Source organism: Aplosporella prunicola (genome assembly GCF_010093885.1).
Source record: "Aplosporella prunicola CBS 121167 unplaced genomic scaffold K452scaffold_12, whole genome shotgun sequence".
Taxonomy (NCBI): Eukaryota; Fungi; Ascomycota; class Dothideomycetes; order Botryosphaeriales; family Aplosporellaceae; genus Aplosporella; species Aplosporella prunicola.
In genome coordinates this window covers 656,065-677,556 of record NW_022983540.1, presented here as the reverse complement: position 1 = coordinate 677,556, position 21,492 = coordinate 656,065, and the positions used below count along the sequence as shown (strand labels likewise).

Sequence of the window (21,492 nt, the reverse complement as noted above, 5' to 3'; positions counted from 1 at the left end):
GTGGCTTCCATGGGATTGTACAATATATTGTATTGCATATTATATTGTGTTGTAAAATACTATAGGTAAGTAGGTAGGTACGATAGGTAGGCAGGCACCTAGGTAATCTATTGTGCAAACTCGTGAGTAGGGGTAGGGTGGATTGGATTGTATTAGATTGTAGGGACTGCCTTGGTACGGTGCGGTGCGGGTTTCTGGTGTGCTTGGGGGTAGGGAGGGAGGTTTTTCTTTAATTTCTTCTTTGATTGGTTTTGGTTTCGTACTTTCTTCCCTTTCTTCCTTTCTTCCTTCTTCTTCCTCGTCCCCTTGTTTCTTTGTTTTGGAGGTGTCTATCACAATTGCGGCGGCCTGTGGTGTCTGTGTCTGGTGTGTGTGTAGTGTGTGCTCTCACAAGAACAACCCGTCCCCGTCCCCGTCCCCGTCCCCGTCCCCGTCGTCTCGTGTCGTCTCGTCTCAGCAGCATAAGAAAAAGAAAAACAAAAACAAAAAAAAAAAAAAAAACTACAGGGGCACATGATGAATGAAGGTACAATACAATGCGGACGGCACATGGCGGGCGGGTCCCTGCGTGGGCGGACGGACCTGCCTCCGGCTGTTGTACGGTGAAACGAGCTTGCGTCCGTGGCACGGAGTAGGGCTGACATTCTGAACTGGGTTGGGTTGGGCTGTTTCATGCTGGGGTGGGGTGGGGTGGGGTGGTGTGGTGTTTACTGATCGTGTTTGTATTGTAGGGAAAGGAGATTGGTGGGTTGGGATAGGGATTGGGTTTGTGGTTTGAGTTGGGGCGTGTGGTGCTCTCTCTCTCTCTCTCTCTGTCTCTCTCTCTCTGTCTCTCTCTCTCTCTCTGTGTGTGTGTCTCTCTCTTTTCTCTACAAGTCTACGTCCTCCCTCCCGCCTCTACCTACGTAGATAGGTTCTCTCACTCCCTAGTAGACCTTCTTCATTCCCTTCCCTTCCATTTCCTTTCCTCTCCTCGCGTCAAGTGTGTGTGCATGCATGGCTCTCCCACACAGACCAGTCGATACTTATGAGTTTCAAGCCCGATCGCCGGCAGCGGACACGGCGCGGCCCCCGCGCGGCCGTGGCCGTGGATTACAGTACCACCCCCCTCCCAGCCCCAGCAGCGGCACCACGTGGGAAGCGAGCGGCAGATGGCGAACGGGCGGGCCTTTCGGGACTACCTACACTATGTGCCACGAGACACGCTAGTCAGCGGGCAAGCGGGCACGCGGGCTTCCGCTGGGGCGTCTGCTGTACCTAGCGAGCGGGAAAGTCGCCGAATGCACGCACGGGTGGGCTGGGGATCGGGGTGTAAAGTGCGCTGTGCGAGGGCGGGAGATGCGATGGGTGCGTGTGTGCGTGCGTGTGGGCGCGGCGGTAACGGTGGCGGTGGGAGCGCGAGTGGGATTACGAGAGAGAGGGGGCCGCGTGGTGGTGACGGCGTGGGTAGCAGACTTCGTGCTGGGGTTAGGGCTGTGGGCGATTGATTGGCTGGTTGGTTTCTGGAAGAAGTTTTTTTTATTTTAATTTTTTGGGCGGCAGGGCTGCTGTGCCTGGCGCGTTGCTGCGTGCGTACAATAGTATCCTGGGGAGGCGGTGAGCAGGGCGCGGGCTGCGAAGTCGGCGTGCTGTAGATGTAAGTAGTTAGCTGGGACGGGGGAAGTGTCGGGCATACAGTAGGTTGCGGCTTGGGGCGGGGGTTGGGCGGTGTTGTAGGCCTGGTGTTAGGTCGCCGGGTGTGGTGTTGGGCTGCCTGCTAACGTACGGAGCTGTGATCTGCGCGCTGTGGCACCGCTTGTCGTCCTGTGCTGTGGTGGCATTAATTAGATGGGTTGTGGGAGGTGAAGGGGAAAGGGGTGAAACTGTTGCTTGTCAGTTGTGTTTGAGGCTTTTTGCATTGGGTTTGGCTTTGATGGTGGGAATGGAGGTGAGAGGAAAGACAAATTGAGGTGGGGCGGGTATGATTGCCAGTGGCAGGCGTGGCGGCTTAAGACGGGCGTTGATGTGTTTTCTTCTGTGTGTTATGGTGGTTTGGAGTAGGTGAGGTTAGGTGCTGAAAGTATAAAGATCTGGGTAGATGTGTCTTTTGGTGGCATGCTGATTGATTAAGCCGGCTAGAGTATCTAGAGAAAAGACAAGGACTTAATAGCGTCTGTGGCGAATGCTGCCCTATTAGGTAAAGGAACAAAAAGGTATTTGAGTTGGTAATGAAGGTTAATCCCGCCGCGACACGGTCAGCTTTCGTTGTTAGTAAGTATAAATACCTTGCCGTATGCCACTGCCAATCAGTCTTTCTTCCTATAGCAGATATTCTCTCGAACAGTGAGGAAACTGCATACACTCGGCCCCTATAGATCAGGAGAAGACCGCAACTGTTGATGGTGCGGTTGCTACCAAACAAAAGAGGTGTCGAAGTTTCAGCGTTCAGATATAGTACCACAAGATCCACCTACCGTCATTCAAAATGCCCAACATCGCCATCATTCGCCACTGGCACGAACCATCGCTATGTCCTGCATGTGGCGAGCACCTTTTGCCTGATATAACGACGTAATCCTGTACGGAGCAGCAGGCTTACCTTGTCTTCATACTTCATGCTTTTTGGGAAAATACCTTGGAGATCCCCGTCTTGTTTTTTTGGCGCTCAGGTTCCCCACGTACGTAGGGCATGGGGTCCGGCCAGTGCCAATCTCAATGCCATGTAGATGTGCGGAAGAAACTCACCTTGGCCGAGACTTCTCTCTTTTATCTCTCCAGTACGCGGCATGTGAACAAAGTAAATAAGCACCTAAGCTAGCATCAGGAACTTAGCAAAAAGAATAAAAACAAAATAACACGAAGTAATAAATAGCACCCACCTCTAACACAACAGCAAAAAGTCAGGCGCAAAGTCCCTATAAACTCGTTCCAACCCCACTAACGAGTTTCCCCGGCGTGTTAACTAATGTTGACGCCGCCGTGGATCGAAAACTGAAGCTCCAAGTTGTTACACCCAAAGTCAGGTTGGTTATGGTTACCTTATGGGTTATGTGGTAACTCTATGAGTGACCACTAAACCACTCGACGCTGTATCCCCGTCTTACTAAGTGATCCGCCGCGCGAGCTTATAAAGGTACCTGGCGTCCTTCGCGGGATTGTGTTTAGTGAGTGTGTTGGACGGACTGACGTGCAAGACATTCCCCGGCCGTCGCCTGCTCCTCGTACGTATGCACACTCACTCACTCTCACTCACTTTCACTCACATTCTTTCTGCTCTCTCTCTCTCTCTCTTTCTTCCCAATGGTCGAGACCTTGGCAAAAGGCGGCAGTGATTAGCAAAAGTAGGGTGGTGCTTCTTACGGACTTTCACTTCTTGTTCTCGCTTTCTTCCTGTCGGATGTCTTCCGGTAGGTTACGCTTTACGTACATGCTGGAGGGCCGTTAGACTGGTACGGTAATTAAGATGTGTGACGGCTTTCGATACAAGTCCGCAATGGCAGCGTAAGTACCCGGTCGTCCTGAATACGGAAAAGGGACCGTATCATGGATCTAGACGTCAGTTCTCTACCAATCAACGACCCTCTATGAAAATGATAAAAGACGCAGAACAGGAACAGGGAATAGACAGCGCGAAGAAAAAACTCAGTTCAGCTCAGATCGACTCGCTCGCTCGGGTATCAACTCGCGGAACTAGGCCGCTATAGACAGCCAGCCATCGAAAAGCAGACAGACAGACAGACAAACAAACAGACAGACAGATAACAGCAACAAATCGCGGAACCAAAACACAAGAACAAAAAGACGAGATACCGTCTCACCACCCCACAGCCGCCCACCCTGCCGACCCTACCACCAGCAGCGTACTCCACTTCAGACCCCAGACGGCACCCCTTGCAACCGCGCCGTTCTTATGCGCCTCAATACAGCCATTCTCGGCACTCACCTTCCCACACCTCCCATTGCCGCTCTGTCCCCCACCACTCCCAGCACTATTCCCGCCCTCGCCCTCCTCAGCCCCATCCATAGCCGCCTGCACATTCCCCTCAAAAGCACCAATGACGTTCCCACGCGGGGAATACTCGCAAACGACGTACCAGCCGTCGGCGCTGCCCTCGCTCGCACTGCAATCTTTGCGCGCGCACCCCACGCTCGTCGTCCCCTTCCACACCAGCTGCGAAAAATGGCCCGTCTGCTTGCTGAAGCCCGGGTCCTGGAAGTCGAAGGCCGCGGCTTCGTTTGCCCAGGCGGCGAGCGCGGCGCTCGTGTTCGCGTAGTTGGTTGCCAGGTTTTCGCCGTAGGGGCCGTTCTGTTGGGGACGTGGAGGTTAGCTTTGTTTTCTTTTTGGAGAGAGGGGGGAGGAAGAGGTTAAGGAATATAATCAACGCACCGAATGCCTGAACCCACACCCCTTCACCCAGTCCTCAGCAAACGCAGCCAGGGTATCATTCCAATGCAGCGCACTCGCATTATGATTCGCACGCACAGCATTCGACCCATCCAGCAGCGTCTTCTTGAAGCGCGTCGCATTCGTATAATCCGCCGACGCTCCTGCAGCGCCAGTAGCCACAGCGCCCAACGTCGTCGTCGCAACCGTAGTCGTCACGATGGCGTTTCTCTGCTGTTGCTGCTGTTGCGGATCCTGCGTCATCGTAATCGTGAAGGTCGAGGTGCGCGTCGTCGTTGTTAGGAGCGTGCTTGTTGTCGTGTCTGCTTCTGCGGAGGCAAAGGCAGAGAAGAGAGAGAGGAGGATGAGGACGCAGAATAGCAGGGGTGATGGTGATGGTGACGATGTCGGTGATGTCAGGTCCACGTGGGAGAAAGGGCGAGGAATGCGCATGTTGGCGGGTGATTGGCGGAAGCTCGTGGTTGTAGATTGTAGTTGTGTGTGAGGCGGTTTTTATAGTCGAGATAATTGATTGTATGGTGGGTTTTGGTTTGTTGGTTTTGTCGTCTTAGTTTGATGAAGAAGGAAATGCGAAAATGTCGTGGAGCCAGCCAGAACGGTGGAGGTAGGTATATGTCAGGTCCGTCGTATATCCAGCGTCGGTGTCTTTCTTTGTTCCTTTCTCATGCCCTCTCTTTGCTCTCTTTATCTCTCTTTATCTCTCTTTCAATCCCTACCCTTCTCTTTATTTATCCTCTGTCTTTCCTTTTATCTCTATCTTTTCTTCTTTCTTCTCTTAACTTAGCAAAGGACCGGACCAGCCAGCATCAAATCCAAAAAAACAGTTCATATACGTCCAATCACACAAACTCCAATCTTCACAGCCAAACCAGCACCACACAACAGCGCGCACGCTCTATATACCCCCCATTAACCCCCCAATTAACCCTACATCCGCCAAACACCCCCAAAACAAAACGGTTCCACGAACCGCGCGCGCCATTTTGTTTCTAGTCGACAGCTCGCATCGTAACCACTGGCTCCGGGCGCTCGCGAAAGCGCAGTGACGTCTTGTAGGCGCCGGCTTGGCGCCTAGAGTACGGATTAGGTGGTTGTTTGTTTCACGTCCTCTGTCCACCTAGCCCTCCCGCCATCCCCGCCATCCCCGCGGTGCTGAGCCGGCCCGCCCGTTCGTCCCGTGGGAAGTGGATGCGCGTGTTGCGTGTTGCGTGCGTGCGTGCGTGCGTGTGTGTGTTGGATTTGGATGTGGTGTGGATCTGATGTGGATGCGGCGAACGGGCGGGCGGGTGTCGTATCGTATCTACGTATCTAAATATAGATATCTAGATCCTCCACGTACTCGTACCCGCCTACCCTACCCCGTGCAGCGCGCCAACAACGACAGAGCTCCCACGTACATATTATATTGTACCTGCTGACGCAGTTCATGCATTCATTCATCAACAGATCAGATCAGAGATAGCTGTGTTTTTCCCATCCACCTAGGTACAAATACCAACACACGTCTCCACAGCAACGCAGCCAAGCAACCAAGCAGCTTAAGAAGCTTTTATGGCACCGCACGCTAGCAATCAATCAATCAATCAAGCAAGCAAAAAATCCAGTTCTGTAATCAAACATTCTGAGCCATGGAATATGTACCCAAGAAGCGAACAACAACCACAGCAAGCCGCAAAAACATTAACAATACCCAAAAGCCCCAAACGCCGCTCCATCTTCCGTCTCCTCTCTCTCCTCTCTCCTGCCCTCTCCTGCCCTCTCCTGTCCTCTCCTGCTCTCTCCTTCTCTCTCTTGACGCCCATGCCATCCCATCTCTATCGTAGTAGTAGCAACAGTAGCAACAGTAGCAACAACAGCGCATTACCCGAATCTAGCAAGCGAAAACGACAACCGAAAACAGACACGCCCAAATGCGCGCGCCTGAAGTAGCAGCAGCAACAGCAACGCAAAGCGGCGTAGCAGCGGACAGGCTTGTCGATGGCATCGGCCGACAGGGAGAAAAAAAGAAGAAGGTAAGAAACGTCGTCGTCGGTGCCGACAGTGGCAGTGGGGAGTCGAGAAGAAGAAGAAGAAGAAGAAGAAGAAGAAGCGGACGGAGAGAGAGGTAGGTAGGTAGGTGTAGGAAAAGTCAAGGAGATGGAGATAGAGAAGGACGGACGGCCAAGAGGAAGAAGAGGAAGAAAATGCAAAGGTCCCGACTTCTGAACCTTGACATGTGTGCCTGCGTGTGTGTGTGTGTGCGTGTGTCATGCCATGAAACCCCTTTCCGATTCTTTGCGTCTGTACGCTGAAACTGGGTATATGTGCTGTCGACCAAGTCCCCTTTTGTGTAAACCCGCCTTCCCCACGACCGCCTAGGAGAGAAGAAGAAGAAGAAGAAGAAGAAGAAGAAGAGCAGAAGGGCAGAGCAAAGAAGAGCAGAGCAGAGCAGAGCAGAGCAGAGCAGAGCCTGAACAAAAAAAGTCGCTGCAAGAAACCAAAAAAAAAGAAGAATCCCTCATACACGGTGATACGCCATTGGTCGCAAGCTCGATGGTGCAACGGTTCCTCCAATAACTCCAAGGCAAAAGTCCAACATACAAGAGAGCAGGAAAACGGCAAAAACGAGGACAAAAGAAGGCACACGGAAGAGACTCTGTGCACCGGAGTAAAGCGGTGCTTGTTCCTGCGATAATAAAAACCGTGCGGTGTGGCTGGAACGCGCGGCGCCGCGGACGGCGCGAGGTCCGCGTGATGGGATGATGGGATGACCGAAGGGTCGTGTCGTCCAAGGAGTGGTATGGTTGCGCAACGCTCCGCCGACGGGCGGGCACTTGAGACGTGCGAGCGAGCCTCTTCGTCCGGTGGTACTACCGATGCATATGGATGGATGATGAAGCGAACAACATAAAAAAACCAAAAAGGGCCAATTGAGAAAAGGGCGACAAATGTGTCACTCCCCTCAGTCGTCTTTAGGAATGGTGTGGCTCTCGCCCGTGCCGGTCCAGACACCGCCACCGACGGCTCTCGAGATGCCGACGCTCAAACCCACCGCAAGCGCCACGATCGTCAGCCCGATGAGGATCTTGATCCACATCTTCTGCTTCCGGCTCAGGTCGCCCCACCACCGGCATGATCGGTCCTTGTACTTTTCCTGCTTGGCCTTCTCGCGCAGCGTCTGCTTGGTCGGCCAGACAGTGCACTCCTTGACGCGGCCGTCGACGCTGACCTTGGGTTGCGTGGCCGTCGTCGCGGCGCTCAGGGTGGGAAAGGTGGTGGGATTGCTGGTGCTGGCGTTGTCGTTGCCGAGTTTGACCTCGAGGAACTGTGAGCCGGCTTCGAGGTCGTTGGCGTTGGGCGCGAGCGGACGGTTGACTTCGAGGTGCGAGCGGCTCTCGGGGTGCTGGTAGAATGCGCTGAAGGGGTTGGCGCTCTCGTAGTTGGGTGACTTGAGCGACGTCTCCTCTGAGATAACGCTGGGCTTGGTGTTGAGGGCAGGGGGCGGCGCAGCGACGGTTCCGGCGAGCGGAGCGGACTCGTCGTCGGGCGAGTCGGCGCGTATGATGGTTACGCCAAAAGTCGTCTTTTCCTCGGCCGTCGACATGTTGATGGAGGAGTCGTGCTGCTGCAGGACTGCCACGAAGAAGCGGTTTCAGGCGGACAGAGATGCAGAAGAGGCCCCTTGCGGCGGGCGGCGGCGTATCGGACGGGTGGGAGATGAAAGCTGGGCTGCGGAAGAAACGATTTGACGCTTGACGCAATGGAGCGAGGCTGTGCAACGTGCGGGATGCAGGAGCGATTGGCGAGCAGTCGGGTTCGGGAGGAAGCAAATTGGAGCAGTTGGAAGAAAGAAGCAAGAGAGAGAGAGGGAGAAGGTGGTTGCCGGGGAAGAGGAATGTGGGAAGGAGTGAGTGTGACGAGCTAATCGGACCAGCGCCAGCTCTTTTTTGGGTTTGATGTTTAGAGAGTAGTAGGAAAAGAAAGAGAGGGAGGGAAGGATTGCAGCAGTTTCGTTAGCAGCGTTCCTGAATTCGCTCTTGCATGGTCCGTCCGGCGCGCGCTTCAGCTGCCGCCGTCAATCCAAATTCCACTGGCTGCCATGTCGCGCAAATCGCAAATCGCCCGTCGCAACAGCGCAATCTCTCATTCAGACATCATAGCCCTTGGGCCAGTGTGGCCCCCTACCATCCACAAACACATGGCACGACAGGCCATGTCAAGTGTCAATCAACCGACGAAAACAGGCCACTGTCGTCGCTTCCGTCGCACCCAAGCTCAGCCACGACTTAGCCTAGCACAAAACGACGCGCGCGCGCGAAACACGGGGCCACAACAGCTTCTGGACCAGTGAGCGACCCGCGCCCTCGTCCCAGTGTCCACTTCGCCACCAACTCACAAACGCCTGCCTCGAGCTTCTTCCCTCTTGTTGCATGAAGTGCGAGCTCCGCGCACGGCTGGAGATGAGCTTTCCATGACGCCCCCACGCCAAAAACAACCGGTTTCGCTCCTCGCCAGCCCGCAAATTTGACGCCTCTGGCCTCGCACACTCGCTCGCGCACCCGCCTTTCCTCTCCCTCGCTCCCGCGCCCGCCTTTAGCCTGCAGGCTTCCTGCTCCTGCTGCTGCCTCTTCCTTGCCTGCCTCGCACTCCCTCTCTCCCGCTTGCCGCCTCCTCTTTTTTCTTCCTCCCGACACATCCCAATCTGCGCCCGCACAACGGCCCAGTTTTCGCAAACCCGCGCACGTCTCTTCCAGCCCGCAACCCGCCCGCAACCCACCCACGCTCAGTGCTCACGTATCAGGGGCGCGTCCGCTCCAGCAATCAATCCGCATCCACGGGCCCCGCCGCGACGACGACGCGCCGGCGATCCCCCTCGCCGCGCTAACTCGTTGGGCTGCCCGGAGGCGGCTGATGACTACTCACTCTACTGCCACGGCTGCTGGCTCTAATCAATCACATGCAATCCGTCGATAACTAGCAGCGTCGGGAGTTACCGTGGTATGTAGTACATGGTAGGAGTACGGTACTCCATGTTGCTCCCGCTTCGTTGTCGTTGTCGTCGTCGTCGACGATGAGATGAGCCGAAACGCCCTCGACACGGCTTGCTGCTCATCAGGACATGCGCTCGCTCGCTGTAGATTGCCTACTACGTACGACGTAGTTATTGCCCCGATCGCCCGTCTGCTTCTTTCAAGAAAAGCGGTCGGTGCGCGCGAGCCGCTTCGCTCAAGCTCATTCGCTCATTCGCGACTCAGCTAGCGAATCGACGAGCGAACCAACAAGCGAATCATTAACGAGCGACACGGCGAATCAGCGATAGTTAGTAGAGCCCTACCTACAATATTGTACAACGCAACGCAATGCAGCGTACGTAAGTTAGCACGGCAAATTGGCACAGGTCCCCACGGTTTCTTAGGTACGTTACTTAGTATAATGGGCGATAGAATAGACGAGTGAGCAAACGAGTAACGAGTAACGAAGACGCAAACACCCCTGACTGCCCTGCCCCTTCCTTTCTTTGTTGTGCGCTTCCTTCAGCGTGCATCTCCATCTCTCTCTATCTCTCCGTACGCCCCCACTCATTGCTAAGATAACTTAACTTACTCGCCGGCCATAGGCGTCTCGCTTCGTCGCTTCGTCGCTTTGCCCACTGTCACTGTCCACTAGCACACACACGCACACGGACGCGGCCCCATGCGCTGCGACCACCCGCGTTCATCTCCACGCCGGCTGCTGGGCCGCGCGCTGCCCTGTTGGCGTGGTGGCGTTCGGTTTACTTACACAGTACCTAGTGGTAGTGCTTGCGCTGTGTCGAGGCAGGCGTGGGTGTGTCTGCTTGGTGCTGGTGCGGTGATGGTGGTGGTGGGTGCGTGTATGGTTGTGGTCGTGGTTGTGGGGGCGGGAAGCGCTGTGCGCGTGGCTGGGGACTACCTACCTAGGTAGGTAGGTACCGTCTTCGTCGACGGCAGCAGCATAAAACGCCTGTACGTGAGCTTCTTCACTGAGGCCCGTAAGACCTGGCCTTGTCGACTGCACCCATTTACTCCCAGGGAAAAGGCAACCCGACCAGAAAGAATTCCGACGTACTATAGGGGCTACCAACACACCCACACTAACAAAATCTCTGTGAAACATCCATTCAAACACAGCGCCGTCAACGAACTGGCTTCCCCTCCCATCATCATCAAAGCGCGGAGATGGTGACGAAAATAATAAATGCCTGGCGACGAAGAACGGTATAACGGCGCATGTGTAAGTGGCGTTGTTGGCTGTTCTGCTGCAGTTTGGGGGAGTGTGTGTGTGCTTTTTACTAGGTAATACTTAGGTATGCTGTTCATTTTTGTGGTCCCCGATCACCCTTGACTAAATATATTCTCGTTCTGCAGTTTGTGGTAGCTTGTACGGGGTGTTGAGCGGGATTGTCGTCGTTCTCGGTGGTTTTATATGTATGTAAGGCGTCGTCTCCGGCTCTCTCCCCCTTAGCCTCTGTCGTTATTATCGCCAATGCTAAGGTCTTAGTTCCAACCACATTACATTATACATACCCTATAATAAACACAACACACACGCACACACACACACACACACTCACTCACTCACCCACCACAGCCAGCCAACAAGCCAGCCAGCAGAACCACGACCTCGTTCGTCATCAGATGGGCCACACATGCCGGCAACAAAGCCCCATCTCCCTACCCCACCTACCACTTACCCACCTACGCAAAACCAAACACCAAACCCCAAACCCCAAAACTCACTCACCCCACTCGCCTCACTCACTCAAGCTCAAGCTCAAGTGCAAGTGCATGCATGCCCAAACCAAAGCCCAAAGCCCAAATTTGAGGTCAAGGTTGAGGTTGAGGTTCCTAGCCCCCCCACCCCTCTCTCTCTACCACGCAACGCGCAAACACGGTAGCGGCAGCGGTAGTTTGCTCGCAGGGTTTTGGCGCAGGTGCTTAGCACCAGCACACAAAGATGATGCTGAGTAGCAGGTTAGAGGTTATATGCACGACGTCAGTGCTGCAGTAGAGTGCAGATCTGTGTATGCTGCTTGCAGAGATTGTGGATGAGTGTGGATGAGAGATGGTATTGATATGATTGCTGCGCCCTCTACATGATAGGCGCAAAGCTTGACCAGATCATGTCTTTGTTTCTTAGAGCTGGGTTGGGGTGTTGTCTTGCTGTCTTGCTTGCTTGCTCTCTCGCCGTTCTTTATAGAAGCAACTAACTGACCTCCTTTCTCCAAATCCAGAAGCTATGTACCTTTTTAAATTCACAACTGCTTTCCCCCTTCCTTCCAATTTCCCAAACATCTACGACCACGAAGTTGGCTTTTTGTTTCTTGCTGTATTAATTACATGTATGTATGTATGCGTATGCGCGCGTATGTACGGACTGTATAAGCCGCTCTGCTCACCCACTAGTACCACCTAGCCAACATCCCGCAGTATGCTCACCCACCTAAACCCTCCCCCCCTCCGCCGCAGCCAGCACATCCTCCCTCCGAATCCCGCTCCTCTCACACATGCCCCTAAAAACACTGCCCTCCAGATCAAACAATCTCAGCGGCGAATCCAGCTCGGCAATCCCTCCCCGATCCATGACGCAAATGCGATCATAGCCAATAATCGTCCTCAAGCGATGCGCAATACACAGCAGCGTGCAATCCGCAAAGCCATTCCTTATCGTCTTTTGGATCTTCTCGTCCGTCTCGACATCGACACTGCTCGTCGCCTCGTCGCAGACGATGATGCGCGCGCCGCGGACCAGTGCCCGGGCCAGCGCCATGAGCTGCCGTTGTCCGAGGCTGAAGTTGAGGCCTTCTTCCTCCACCGGCCCGTCCAGGCGCACGCGCAGAGACTTGTCGGCTGTGTCCGCGTCCGCGGCGACCAGGTCCGCCTGCCTTAGTGCGTCCCACAGTGCCTGGTCGGCGTGCTCGCCGAACGGGTCGAGGTTGCTGCGAACGGTGCCGCGGAACAGCGTTGGGTCTTGGGGGATGATGGCGAGGCGGGAGCGCAGGTCCTTCAGCCCGACGGTGCTAATGTCGACGCCGTCGATGCTGATGCTGCCTGAGGAGAGCTCTACTAGCCGGAACAGCGCCGACATGATGCTTGATTTGCCGGCGCCGGTGCGCCCCACGACCCCGATGCGCTCGCCGCCGCGCACGTGCATTGAGAGGCCTTGCAGCACCAGTGGCAGCCCTGCCCGGTACCGCATCTGCACTGCGTCGAAGACGATCTCGCCGCGCTCGGGCCACGAGGGCCGGACGGGCGTGAGGTGCAGTGGCGGCTCCTGCTCCAGCTCCGTGCCGTAGTAGTGGATGCGCTCGGTCGAGTTCATGTTGTTCTCGACTTCTGCGAGCTGCCGCACCGAAAACTGTATCATTTGCACAATGGACAGGATGTACGAGAGCACCAGACCCGCGATGCTTGGACTGACGTTGAACCGCGATGTCACAACTAGAATCCCCGTCACGAAGACGAGCATGTTGCCGATGGCGTCGAGTCGCGTGCTGAGCCAGCGTTGGTTGCTGAAGGTGAGGTAGTAGGCGCTGTCCATGTCGTCGATGGCCTCTCTGATTGAGGCTGAGAATCTGTCCTCGAGGCCGTAGGCCCGGATAGATGGAGTGCCGGCGACGGCTTCTCCAAAACGCGAGAAGACCACAGAACGAAGCACGGCTTCATGGCGCTTGATCTCCCGAGCCGAGGCACGGTAGTAGGAAGCCGCGAACACAAACAGGACGAAGAGCGGGCCGAGAGCAATGGCAAAGTAGTGGAAGTAGGCGATTATCAGGGCGAAGACGGAGAGGATCATAGCCATGGTAAGGAAGAACATGCGCATCGAGTCCGTAAGGTTGTTGTCCATAGTATCAATATCCTTCGAGAAGCGATTCGTGATACGGCCAAGCGGCGTCGTGTCGAAGAAGGACATGGGAGCCCGCAGCACGCGGGTAATGGCGTGGTGGAGCATGACCTTGCTAGCTTTTGTCCCGAAGACGGAAAGCACCACGGAGAAGATGAACATGAGAAGGGCCTGAGTGGCACCGAGCCCCGCGTAGACGCCAATCTAAGATTGTTAGCCGTGATGAATAAACGAAGGCTAGGCAAACTTACATAGGTCCCTGTGCTGTAGTGGAACTTGTCCGACGTCCACCATGATAACCACAAACTGGTTGCAATGTTGGCGCCTTGAGACAATATAAGCAGACCTATGACCAATGGCGCAATGAGAAACGACCCCGACGCTCTGACGTAGGCACCGTAAACCTTCAGTGAGACACTCTTGACAGCGCGTTCCTCGGCCTGCATAAGCGCTGCGCCAGGCTTCTTCGGAACCTTCTTTTCCAAGTCTTTTTTCTCTTCCTCGATCTCATCATCGTTGACTTCATCCTCCTCTTCCTTCTTCTCTTCGACCGCAGTAGAAGCCATCAGCTTCATGAAGGTCTCGTTGTGGTTCATGAGGTCCTCGAACGTCCCAATCGATTCGATGCGGCCATCGTCCATCAAAATGATGCGGTCGCATCGGTTGAGCACATGGAGCTGATGAGTTGCCAGGACCCTGCACTTGTCTCTCAACAAGCCGCAGATGGCATTGTCCATAATGTGACGACCGACGTGAGCATCAACAGCCGACAACGGGTCGTCCATGAGAACGATTTCCGCGTTGAAGTAGATGGCGCGAGCGATATTGATGCGCTGCTTCTGGCCTCCGGAAACCGTAATACCTCTTTCACCTATTTCCGTAAGGTCGCCGTTCGGCAACATATCGAGATCGGCGCGAAGGGCACATGCGTCGACAACCTTATCGTACCACTCCTGGTTGAACTCTTTGCCGAACACGATGTTGTCTTTGACTGTTGCGTTCTGAATCCAAGCATATTGGGGGCAAAAAGCACGAGATGCGCCGAGCTTCACCTCTCCATTCGTGCGACGCATATCTCCAGCAAGAGCGGCAAGAAGTGAGGTCTTTCCCGAACCCACAGTTCCAATCACAGCGACAAGCTCGTTCCGCCCGATAGTCAAATCCATGCTCCGAAGCTGGAAAGGTGGTTTCTCCGCAAGAGTGGTAGCGCTGTCGTTCGGATTCGTCTCGTCGTTGCGTTCTGCTTCGTTGGAAGGACGCTTGGCCGCTTCTTTCGCCGCTTTCTTCTCCGCTTTGTGGGCCTTCTTCTCCTCTTTCTTCTCTTGCTTCAATTGCTTGTTGCTCTTGTCTTTCTCCGCTTCCTGTGTGGTCGCCCTCTCCCAGGTGTAGTCCGCATGGCTGAGCACAATAGCTTCCTTCATACCGTGTTCCCATTTCACGTCTTCGTTTGCTTCTTCCAGGAGCAAAAACTCCTGAATACGCTTGACGGACGAGTAGGCGTCAATGACTTGTCCCAGGACAAGAGGCAACAAGTTGAGGGGCATACGGAGAGAGTTGAAGAGGGCCAGCGAAGAGAAGATCGGGCCCGGATCCAGGTTGTGCTTCGACAAAGAGTAGGTAATAAACGCCAGCATGGAAGCGAACACGGGCATGGACATGCCGATGGCGTTGATGCCGTTACGGATAGCAAGCACTTTCTGGATCGCCCGAATCTCCTTGTTTCTGATGGCGCCAATCCTCTCCAGGAAACTCGTTTCCCATCCAAAATACTTGACAAAACGGACGGCTTGTAAGATTTCTTGTGTAAGGCTGACTCGCTGGTCGGTGATCTTGTTAATAGCGAATCTTCGGCGGAACAGGCTTTTTATAGCTCTTCCGAGCAGAGGGAAAGTGATGACCAGTAGACCAAATCCTGCGAGAGCGGAATACGTCAGGTTTACTAAAAGTAAGGCTAGGGTCACCAGAATAGAGACTGGAGAGCACCAGATCATGTGGAACATGGCAGACGCTTGATCGATGCGGTAGGTGTCGACACTCATCAAGTTAACGATCCTTCCGTTACCCCATCCTTGGCCATCTCCAGCGACGCCCTTCGGGCCCTTGGGACCGCCTTTGTTCTCCTTGGCCTTACGCTTCAGCATCTTTTTGTACCACTTCTTCTCTTGCGCGCTGCCCGGCTTGATATCAGGCGGGGGAGCTTCAACCTTACCCCCCGCTTTTGCTCTCCCGGACAGCTTCAGGGCTTTGTCAAAGATGAGCGATATCATGACTGCTCTAGATTGACCACCGACCATCATTCCACGGTACAGAAAGTGATTCGTGCACAAACTCTGTAGGATCTGCATGCCGGTAATACCAAACACCAGCCCAAGACCTTTTCCAATGTGTGGTTCCGCTCTGCCGAGCTTTTGAGCGAGATATGCCTCCGTCGCGAAATTGATCAGGTACCGGAGGGTGAAGGGCGCGAGGACTTGAATTAAACTGGCCAACAGCTGGCAGATGCCTCCAACAATGAACTCAAGTTTAAATGTCTCATACATTGCCCCCACCAGAGGTCTTGGGTCTCCGCGAGCCACGCGTTTGTCGAAAGCTGCCTTAAGCTTGGACGACAGCACCTCGGCACTCCGATCTGGGTTTACGGTCCATAAGTCCTTGAGTTCGAGGGGTCGCTGATAGCCAACCTGAGCGCACACTGTCAGTAACGGTACAGTATGACGCGCGATATCTGCCACTTACGGCCATGAGTGGTGCCATCCATTGAAACGTGAGCCGGCTGAAGAAACCAGCCTCATATTCTCTGGAAACGGCGCGCTCTTGCGGAACGGGCGGCTTCCGACTTCTCTTCAACGGATTCAGCCTCCTGTACCACTTCTTGCGCTGGACGGGCTCTTGATTCTCGCTCTTAGTCTCGACGACGGCGTCGGAGTCCTCTGAGCTCGAGGAGGCGCTCCCGCGCTTGGCAGCATGGTGCTTTTCGGGGTCGAGTTGCGTCTCTGGGTTTAATTCGGTTGCGGTGCCGACTCTCTGCAGCGGCTCGGTCGCGACGGGTTCGTCATGGTTGGTGGAGTTGGCGGCGCCGATCTGGTCGTTGGCGCGCCATTCTTTCTCCTCGCCGGGAGAGGCCATTCCTTAGAGGGCGGGATGGAGGTGCACGGGGAAATGGCACGCCATGGTCTGGAAGAGCGGAGTTGATAGGCGCGGGGGGCATGTCAGGCGTATATGTATGTCAGTCGGATGGGGCGAGGCAGGAGCTATGCTAACGCCGGCCGGGATGCTTGATGGATGACGGCTTGTTTGACGGATGAAAGAGAACGACGCATGTCTGATTGGCTGGCAGCAGGATCGCTGTCCCGGGTCGGATCGGCTTTGCGAAGACCCCGAATGCCACAAAGCTTATCAATCCGTCGTCGACGAGTCATCCCTTCACTTCGAAGCTATCGCAGCCAGTTCGGGCATGCAGTGCGAGGCAGCTGCTGGGGTTTTGCTGGGCGAGACCAACTGTCTGCCTACCTGGCATCAAAACCAACGCATCCATGCCTGCGCTCACCGGTCACCGACGATGCCTGGCGTGCCTGGACGCGGCGGCCATGCAGGCACGCTTCACCGCGTCTTTCTGATCCATCGCAGCGCCGGCCCGTGCTGACGACTCCGCAGAGGTACAAATACAACTGCTGCACACCAACCAATCCAATAATGCATAAATTCGTACTCGTATCCTCCAGTCAGCCAGACGGACGAATTCCACGCGGACGAAACATGGACGATTTAGATGTTGTCCGCCTCCCATGAAGCGGCATTGACTACAGGCAACGAGTACTTTCCTGCTCTACAGGAAACGCCTACTATATTGTAGCGCAGGCCATGTCCGGAAGTACTTGTATCAGGTGCTGACTCTCGCGTGGTTTGACTGCGCCTGACAGCACCTGAGATTCACGAGACCATCGGTTCTCTGACGACGCTGCGAACTGAGTCCTGACATGGTTAAGAAGGAACTTGGAATGAACGGTTGCTAGACTATGCACGGCAAGATATGAAGGAACGTCTGTGGATCGGCCCAAACATCGTTCTGTTGCGGGACGGACGTTTGGTGACGGCGCATCGACCCTATGTATATATCCACGAACCCGATCCACAACCGCTTAAAGAAACCAGTTCGCTGGTATGATTCCTAGAAGGCACGGTGTAGTATGGTCTGTTCTTTCTGTCGACTCCTGCGGGTGCAGAGGGACGTGTTTGCTAAGTAGGATGGCAGCGGTTGCGCGGTTGGTCGTATCGAATGAATGGCCATGCCAGTTCCTACAAATACTGTCCGGATATGTTGGACTGGGAAATGCATAAACCGCGCTCACGCAAGCATCGATCGCATCGTGGCTTTACTGCTCCAATTGATGTATAAACGACCATGATAATCTACCCGCTCGTCCCTCTAACAGCGCACTCACTCAACCCCGTCTCACGCTTCTGCTACTCCCATCACTGCTACTACTATCACTACTACTGTTACTACTCCTACTCCTACTCATCCTCGCTCTCGTCCTCACCACTGCTGTCATCGTCCTCGTCGTCATCGTCGTCGTCTTCGTCCTCCTCCTCACTCTCCTCTTCGGCTTCGTCTTCATCGCCTTCGAGCTTCAGGCCGTAGTCGTCCTGGAAGGAGGCTAGGGTGCGGACTTCGGGCTTGAAGCCCACGGCTTTGAGGTTGGTGACGAGGTTCTGTGGGTGTTAGTGGGTTGGTTTTGGTGAGTGGGGAGAGAATGAAAGGAAAGGCAAGGGGAACGGCGAACTCACCTCCTCCATAAGCGTCGCGCACGACACAACGACATTGCACTTCCCGGGCACGAAAATCGGGAGCACAAAGTCGCGCAGCACGTCCTTGATCTGCTCGACGCCAACCTTGCGCACCTTCTCCAGCATGCCGCGGTTCCAGTCCTTAGGGATGCCCTTGACGACCTGGTTGACGAAGCCCAGCGCCGCGGCACTGACCATGGTGGGCTGCTCGTCGGCGAAGCCCTCGACAATCGTGCTGATGGCGCCCTCAAGGGCATGGCGCTCGAAGGGCCTCTCGCCGGAAATAAACGCCTCGACGACCTTGCGGCTGACGTCGTAGGCCTTGTACGAGTCCGGGCTGCGGTAGATGCGGTAGCCCAGGAGCCCCGTGTCGGTGCCGCGCGCAAACGACGTGCCGTACGCGAGCCCCGTGCCGCGCACCGCGACCCAGAGCGGCCCCTCGACCGCTTCAAGGTACGCCAGCGCCACCATGAGCGCGGGCAGCTGCGCGTGCTCGTACGAGTCTGGCCCGCGCGCCGTGAAGAGTGCGTACGAGCTGTCCACCGTCGCCATCGGCACCACGTAGCACAGCGCGCCCGGGGAGCGCGCCGCGTCGCTGAGCGCCGCTTTGCGGCTGTCGATGGGCGCGAGCGGCTGCGTCGTGTCCAGGCTTGTGAGGAAGGGCGTCCATGCTGAGACGGGCGCCGCGAGCTTCGGCACGTCGGCCACGACGAGCACGCGCATGTTCGAGAAGCGCAGCAGCGTCGTGCGCAGCTCTTCCAGGCGCCCAATCACCGACGCCGGGTCCGTCGCTAGCAGCTTGTTGATGCGCTTCAGGTACAGCGCCTTGACGAGCGTGTTCTGCGTGCGGCTCGACGAGTTGGGCGCGTAGTGGATCATCGAGTCGACGGCGTACGCCATGTCGTGGCCGCTGCGCTTCTCCTCGGGGATGTCGGCGAGCATCTTGGTGAGCGTGGCTTTGAGGCGCTCGACGTCGAAGACGCTGTGGAACAGCATGTCCTTCAGCCAGCTGATGGCCGTCGAATACTTCTCGCGGTCGACGGCGAACTTGATGCGCAGCAGCTCCGAGTTGCTGATGGACGAGCCCGCGTCGATCCGGTACGTCACCGTGTCCTTCTCCAGCTCCGTCACCACCTGCTCGAACTCGATGCGCTTGCCGTCGCGCTCAATCGGCGTCGTGAAGAAGTTGTTGATGTACACGGGCATGAGCGGCTTCAGGTGGAGAGGGACCGAGCCGGTGGACAGCACGAGGCTGAGGTGCACAAAGTTTGTCGGTATTGATTCGAAGTGCATGAACAAGGGAATGTCGCTCTTGTCCTGGTCAATGTGCACCTGCGCCTCATTTTGCTCCACGCCCATCTTCCGCGCGAGGCCGGAGCGAGCGGTCTGAGAGGGGATGAAGTGGATTGAGTCGGTACCAGGAACCTTGAACGAGTCCAGAATCTCGGGCGGGATGGGCTTGTCATTTTCCGCCTTCGCCTCTTCCAGCTTCTCGGCAAGCTTCTTGAGACCCTCCTCGCCGAGGCGGTCCTGCTGAGCCTTGACGCGGGCCTTTTCGTCGCTCTTGAGCTTCTTGGACAGCTTCTTCGACGGCACGCCCAGAATGGAAACGTGGTGAGCATCCGACAGCCACTTGGACAGGAAATCCCGCCACTGCTTATCGGACCACTGCCTCAGCTCCTCGAACACGGCCAGCGAGCTCAAAGACGCGTGCAAAGTCGAGCCGTCGCGGTTGCCGAAAAGGTGGTCCTGAATGATTGCATCGGCGAAGCGGTCGAGCGAGTTCTCCGTCGTCAGCATGACCTGACGCTTCAGTCTGCTGATGCACTCGCTCATGTAGTCCATGTCGAGAGGCTTGGAAGCGGCGTCCTTTAGGATCTCGAAAAACCTCTTCTCCACCTGTCCAAGCTTATCGGTGGCAACACTGCTCAGAGTGAACCAGACTACGACATCCGGGCGGGTGTCAGTCTGGTACCAGACTGCGCTAGCAAGCTGCTCCTTCTCCACGATGAGATTCTCGAGGAGAGAGACTGAAGACTCGGCCAAGTACGTAAGAAGCACATCCATAGCCGTTCCTGCAAACATTAGCATTATCCAATATCAGCCCAAGAAAAGACTCACCATTGACAATGTCATTGCAGTTGGGACCAAAGAACCCTATCAAGATTTCACCAGAAGACTCGTCTGCTTCTGGGAATTCAACGGTATCAACGATAGTCTTGGAAAGCGGGCGAGTCGGGTCCGATTCGACCCACGGCCTCTTGAAAGGCGCGTCTAGCGAGGGCATCTCGTCAACGATTCCGTCTTCGAACTTGTCAAGAATCTCAAGCAGGTTTTCATGATTCACCTCGCCGGTGATGACAAGACAGAGGTTCTTCGGTTGGTACATCTCCTTGTGGAACTCGCGGATGCGGTCGGCAGAAAGGACGCGGAGCTGATCCATCATGCCACCAGTTTCGTAACGGAAGCCGTTGCCTTCGGGGTAGAGCAGGCGGCGAGCGTGAAGCTCCATGAGCTCCCCCTGAGTGTTCTGCACACCCTGCATTTCAGAGTACACGACACCGGCATCTTGGCCGGTGCCGTCAACGTGGTGGACTTCGGTGTAGCAGCCCTCATCGGTCAGGGTAGGGAGGAGAACGTGTTCCAGGTAGACGGGGAGGATCTGGGCAAAGCCGTCCCAGCCCGCCGTATCCAGGGTGTAGGCAGTGTGGTCGGTTGCGGTCCAGGCGTTGGTGTTGGAATAAGCTCTCGTAGCAAGGCGGTCGAGGACGCCCTTGTACTTGTAGCTCTTGGAACCCATGAAGCAAAGGTGCTCTAGGGTATGAGGGGCGCCGGAATCATCGTGGATCTCGGTGGCAAGCGCAAAGTAGCCGTTGACCTTGGGACCTTTCCGGTCAACGACGACGACCCTCATGCCGGTCCTGGCGGACTCGTACTGCGAAAACTCGGCGGGAGCATAGTCGGCCTTGAATTTCTGGATGGTCTTGAAGTGCGTCTTCTTTTCCGCTAAGCCAGGCATGGTGGAGTGCGGGGTAGGTGTCTGCTTCCACAAGAATGCAATACGGGGACTTAAGAAACGCCGGCTAAGCAATATAGAGCTGGCAGCGAGTTAGCAGGCGGCGAGGGATTGGGAGGGAGGGTGGAGGTGGTGCCGGAGTAGCGCAAGTGACGGCCACGGCCTTACGCTTTATGGAAATTCAAGCAGCGAAGACGGTGACACGAGTGACGTCTATTGGAGGAGACGACAGAAATCATAAGATTTATTTTTATTTTTTTCTTGAGCGAGAGAGAGAAGGTAGTCTTACCTAAATATGCGTGTATGTAGGCTGCCGGTCAGGAGGGCGACAGCGACGGCGGGGAAAAGGATGACTACAGTGTGACAGCCCCGCCAATCGGCCAACAATGCTTTTTTTTTCTGGGCGGGTGATAGCAAAGAAAGCTAAGCTGCAGCAAGGATGTGTCGGTGGTGATGATGGAAG

General features: G+C 55.5%; 5 protein-coding genes across 5 annotated transcripts; 1 reads left to right on the top strand and 4 right to left on the bottom strand.

The window, feature by feature from the left end:
• Positions 1-3,793: 3,793 nt before the first annotated feature.
• Positions 3,794-4,627, bottom strand: K452DRAFT_227367 (uncharacterized protein; the record flags this gene model as incomplete). Its single annotated transcript, XM_033536894.1, has 2 exons — positions 3,794-4,285; positions 4,367-4,627. 2 exons carry the CDS (start codon positions 4,625-4,627, stop codon positions 3,794-3,796), a joined length of 753 nt encoding a protein of 250 aa, XP_033397876.1.
• Positions 4,628-7,325: 2,698 nt separating this feature from the next.
• On the bottom strand, positions 7,326-7,967 carry K452DRAFT_227208 (uncharacterized protein; the record flags this gene model as incomplete). Its single annotated transcript, XM_033536885.1, has 2 exons — positions 7,326-7,647; positions 7,690-7,967. The coding sequence occupies 2 exons, from the start codon at positions 7,965-7,967 to the stop codon at positions 7,326-7,328; spliced, it is 600 nt and encodes a 199-aa protein (XP_033397875.1).
• Positions 7,968-9,739: 1,772 nt separating this feature from the next.
• On the top strand, positions 9,740-10,382 carry K452DRAFT_27588 (uncharacterized protein). The gene is made up of 2 exons (XM_033539256.1): positions 9,740-9,779; positions 9,981-10,382. The coding sequence occupies exon 2, from the start codon at positions 10,058-10,060 to the stop codon at positions 10,304-10,306; it is 249 nt and encodes an 82-aa protein (XP_033397874.1). The 5' UTR covers positions 9,740-9,779; positions 9,981-10,057; the 3' UTR covers positions 10,307-10,382.
• Positions 10,383-11,437: 1,055 nt separating this feature from the next.
• Positions 11,438-16,288, bottom strand: K452DRAFT_249994 (uncharacterized protein). The gene is made up of 3 exons (XM_033538162.1): positions 15,962-16,288; positions 13,477-15,906; positions 11,438-13,429 (listed from the first exon to the last, which is right to left on the bottom strand). Exons 1-3 carry the CDS (start codon positions 15,977-15,979, stop codon positions 11,825-11,827), a joined length of 4,053 nt encoding a protein of 1,350 aa, XP_033397873.1. The 5' UTR covers positions 15,980-16,288; the 3' UTR covers positions 11,438-11,824.
• A 1,303-nt stretch (positions 16,289-17,591) lies between these two features.
• Positions 17,592-21,329, bottom strand: K452DRAFT_287378 (uncharacterized protein). The gene is made up of 3 exons (XM_033540465.1): positions 20,135-21,329; positions 18,014-20,088; positions 17,592-17,938 (listed from the first exon to the last, which is right to left on the bottom strand). The coding sequence occupies exons 1-3, from the start codon at positions 21,030-21,032 to the stop codon at positions 17,741-17,743; spliced, it is 3,171 nt and encodes a 1,056-aa protein (XP_033397872.1). The 5' UTR covers positions 21,033-21,329; the 3' UTR covers positions 17,592-17,740.
• Between the last annotated feature and the right edge of the window lie 163 nt (positions 21,330-21,492).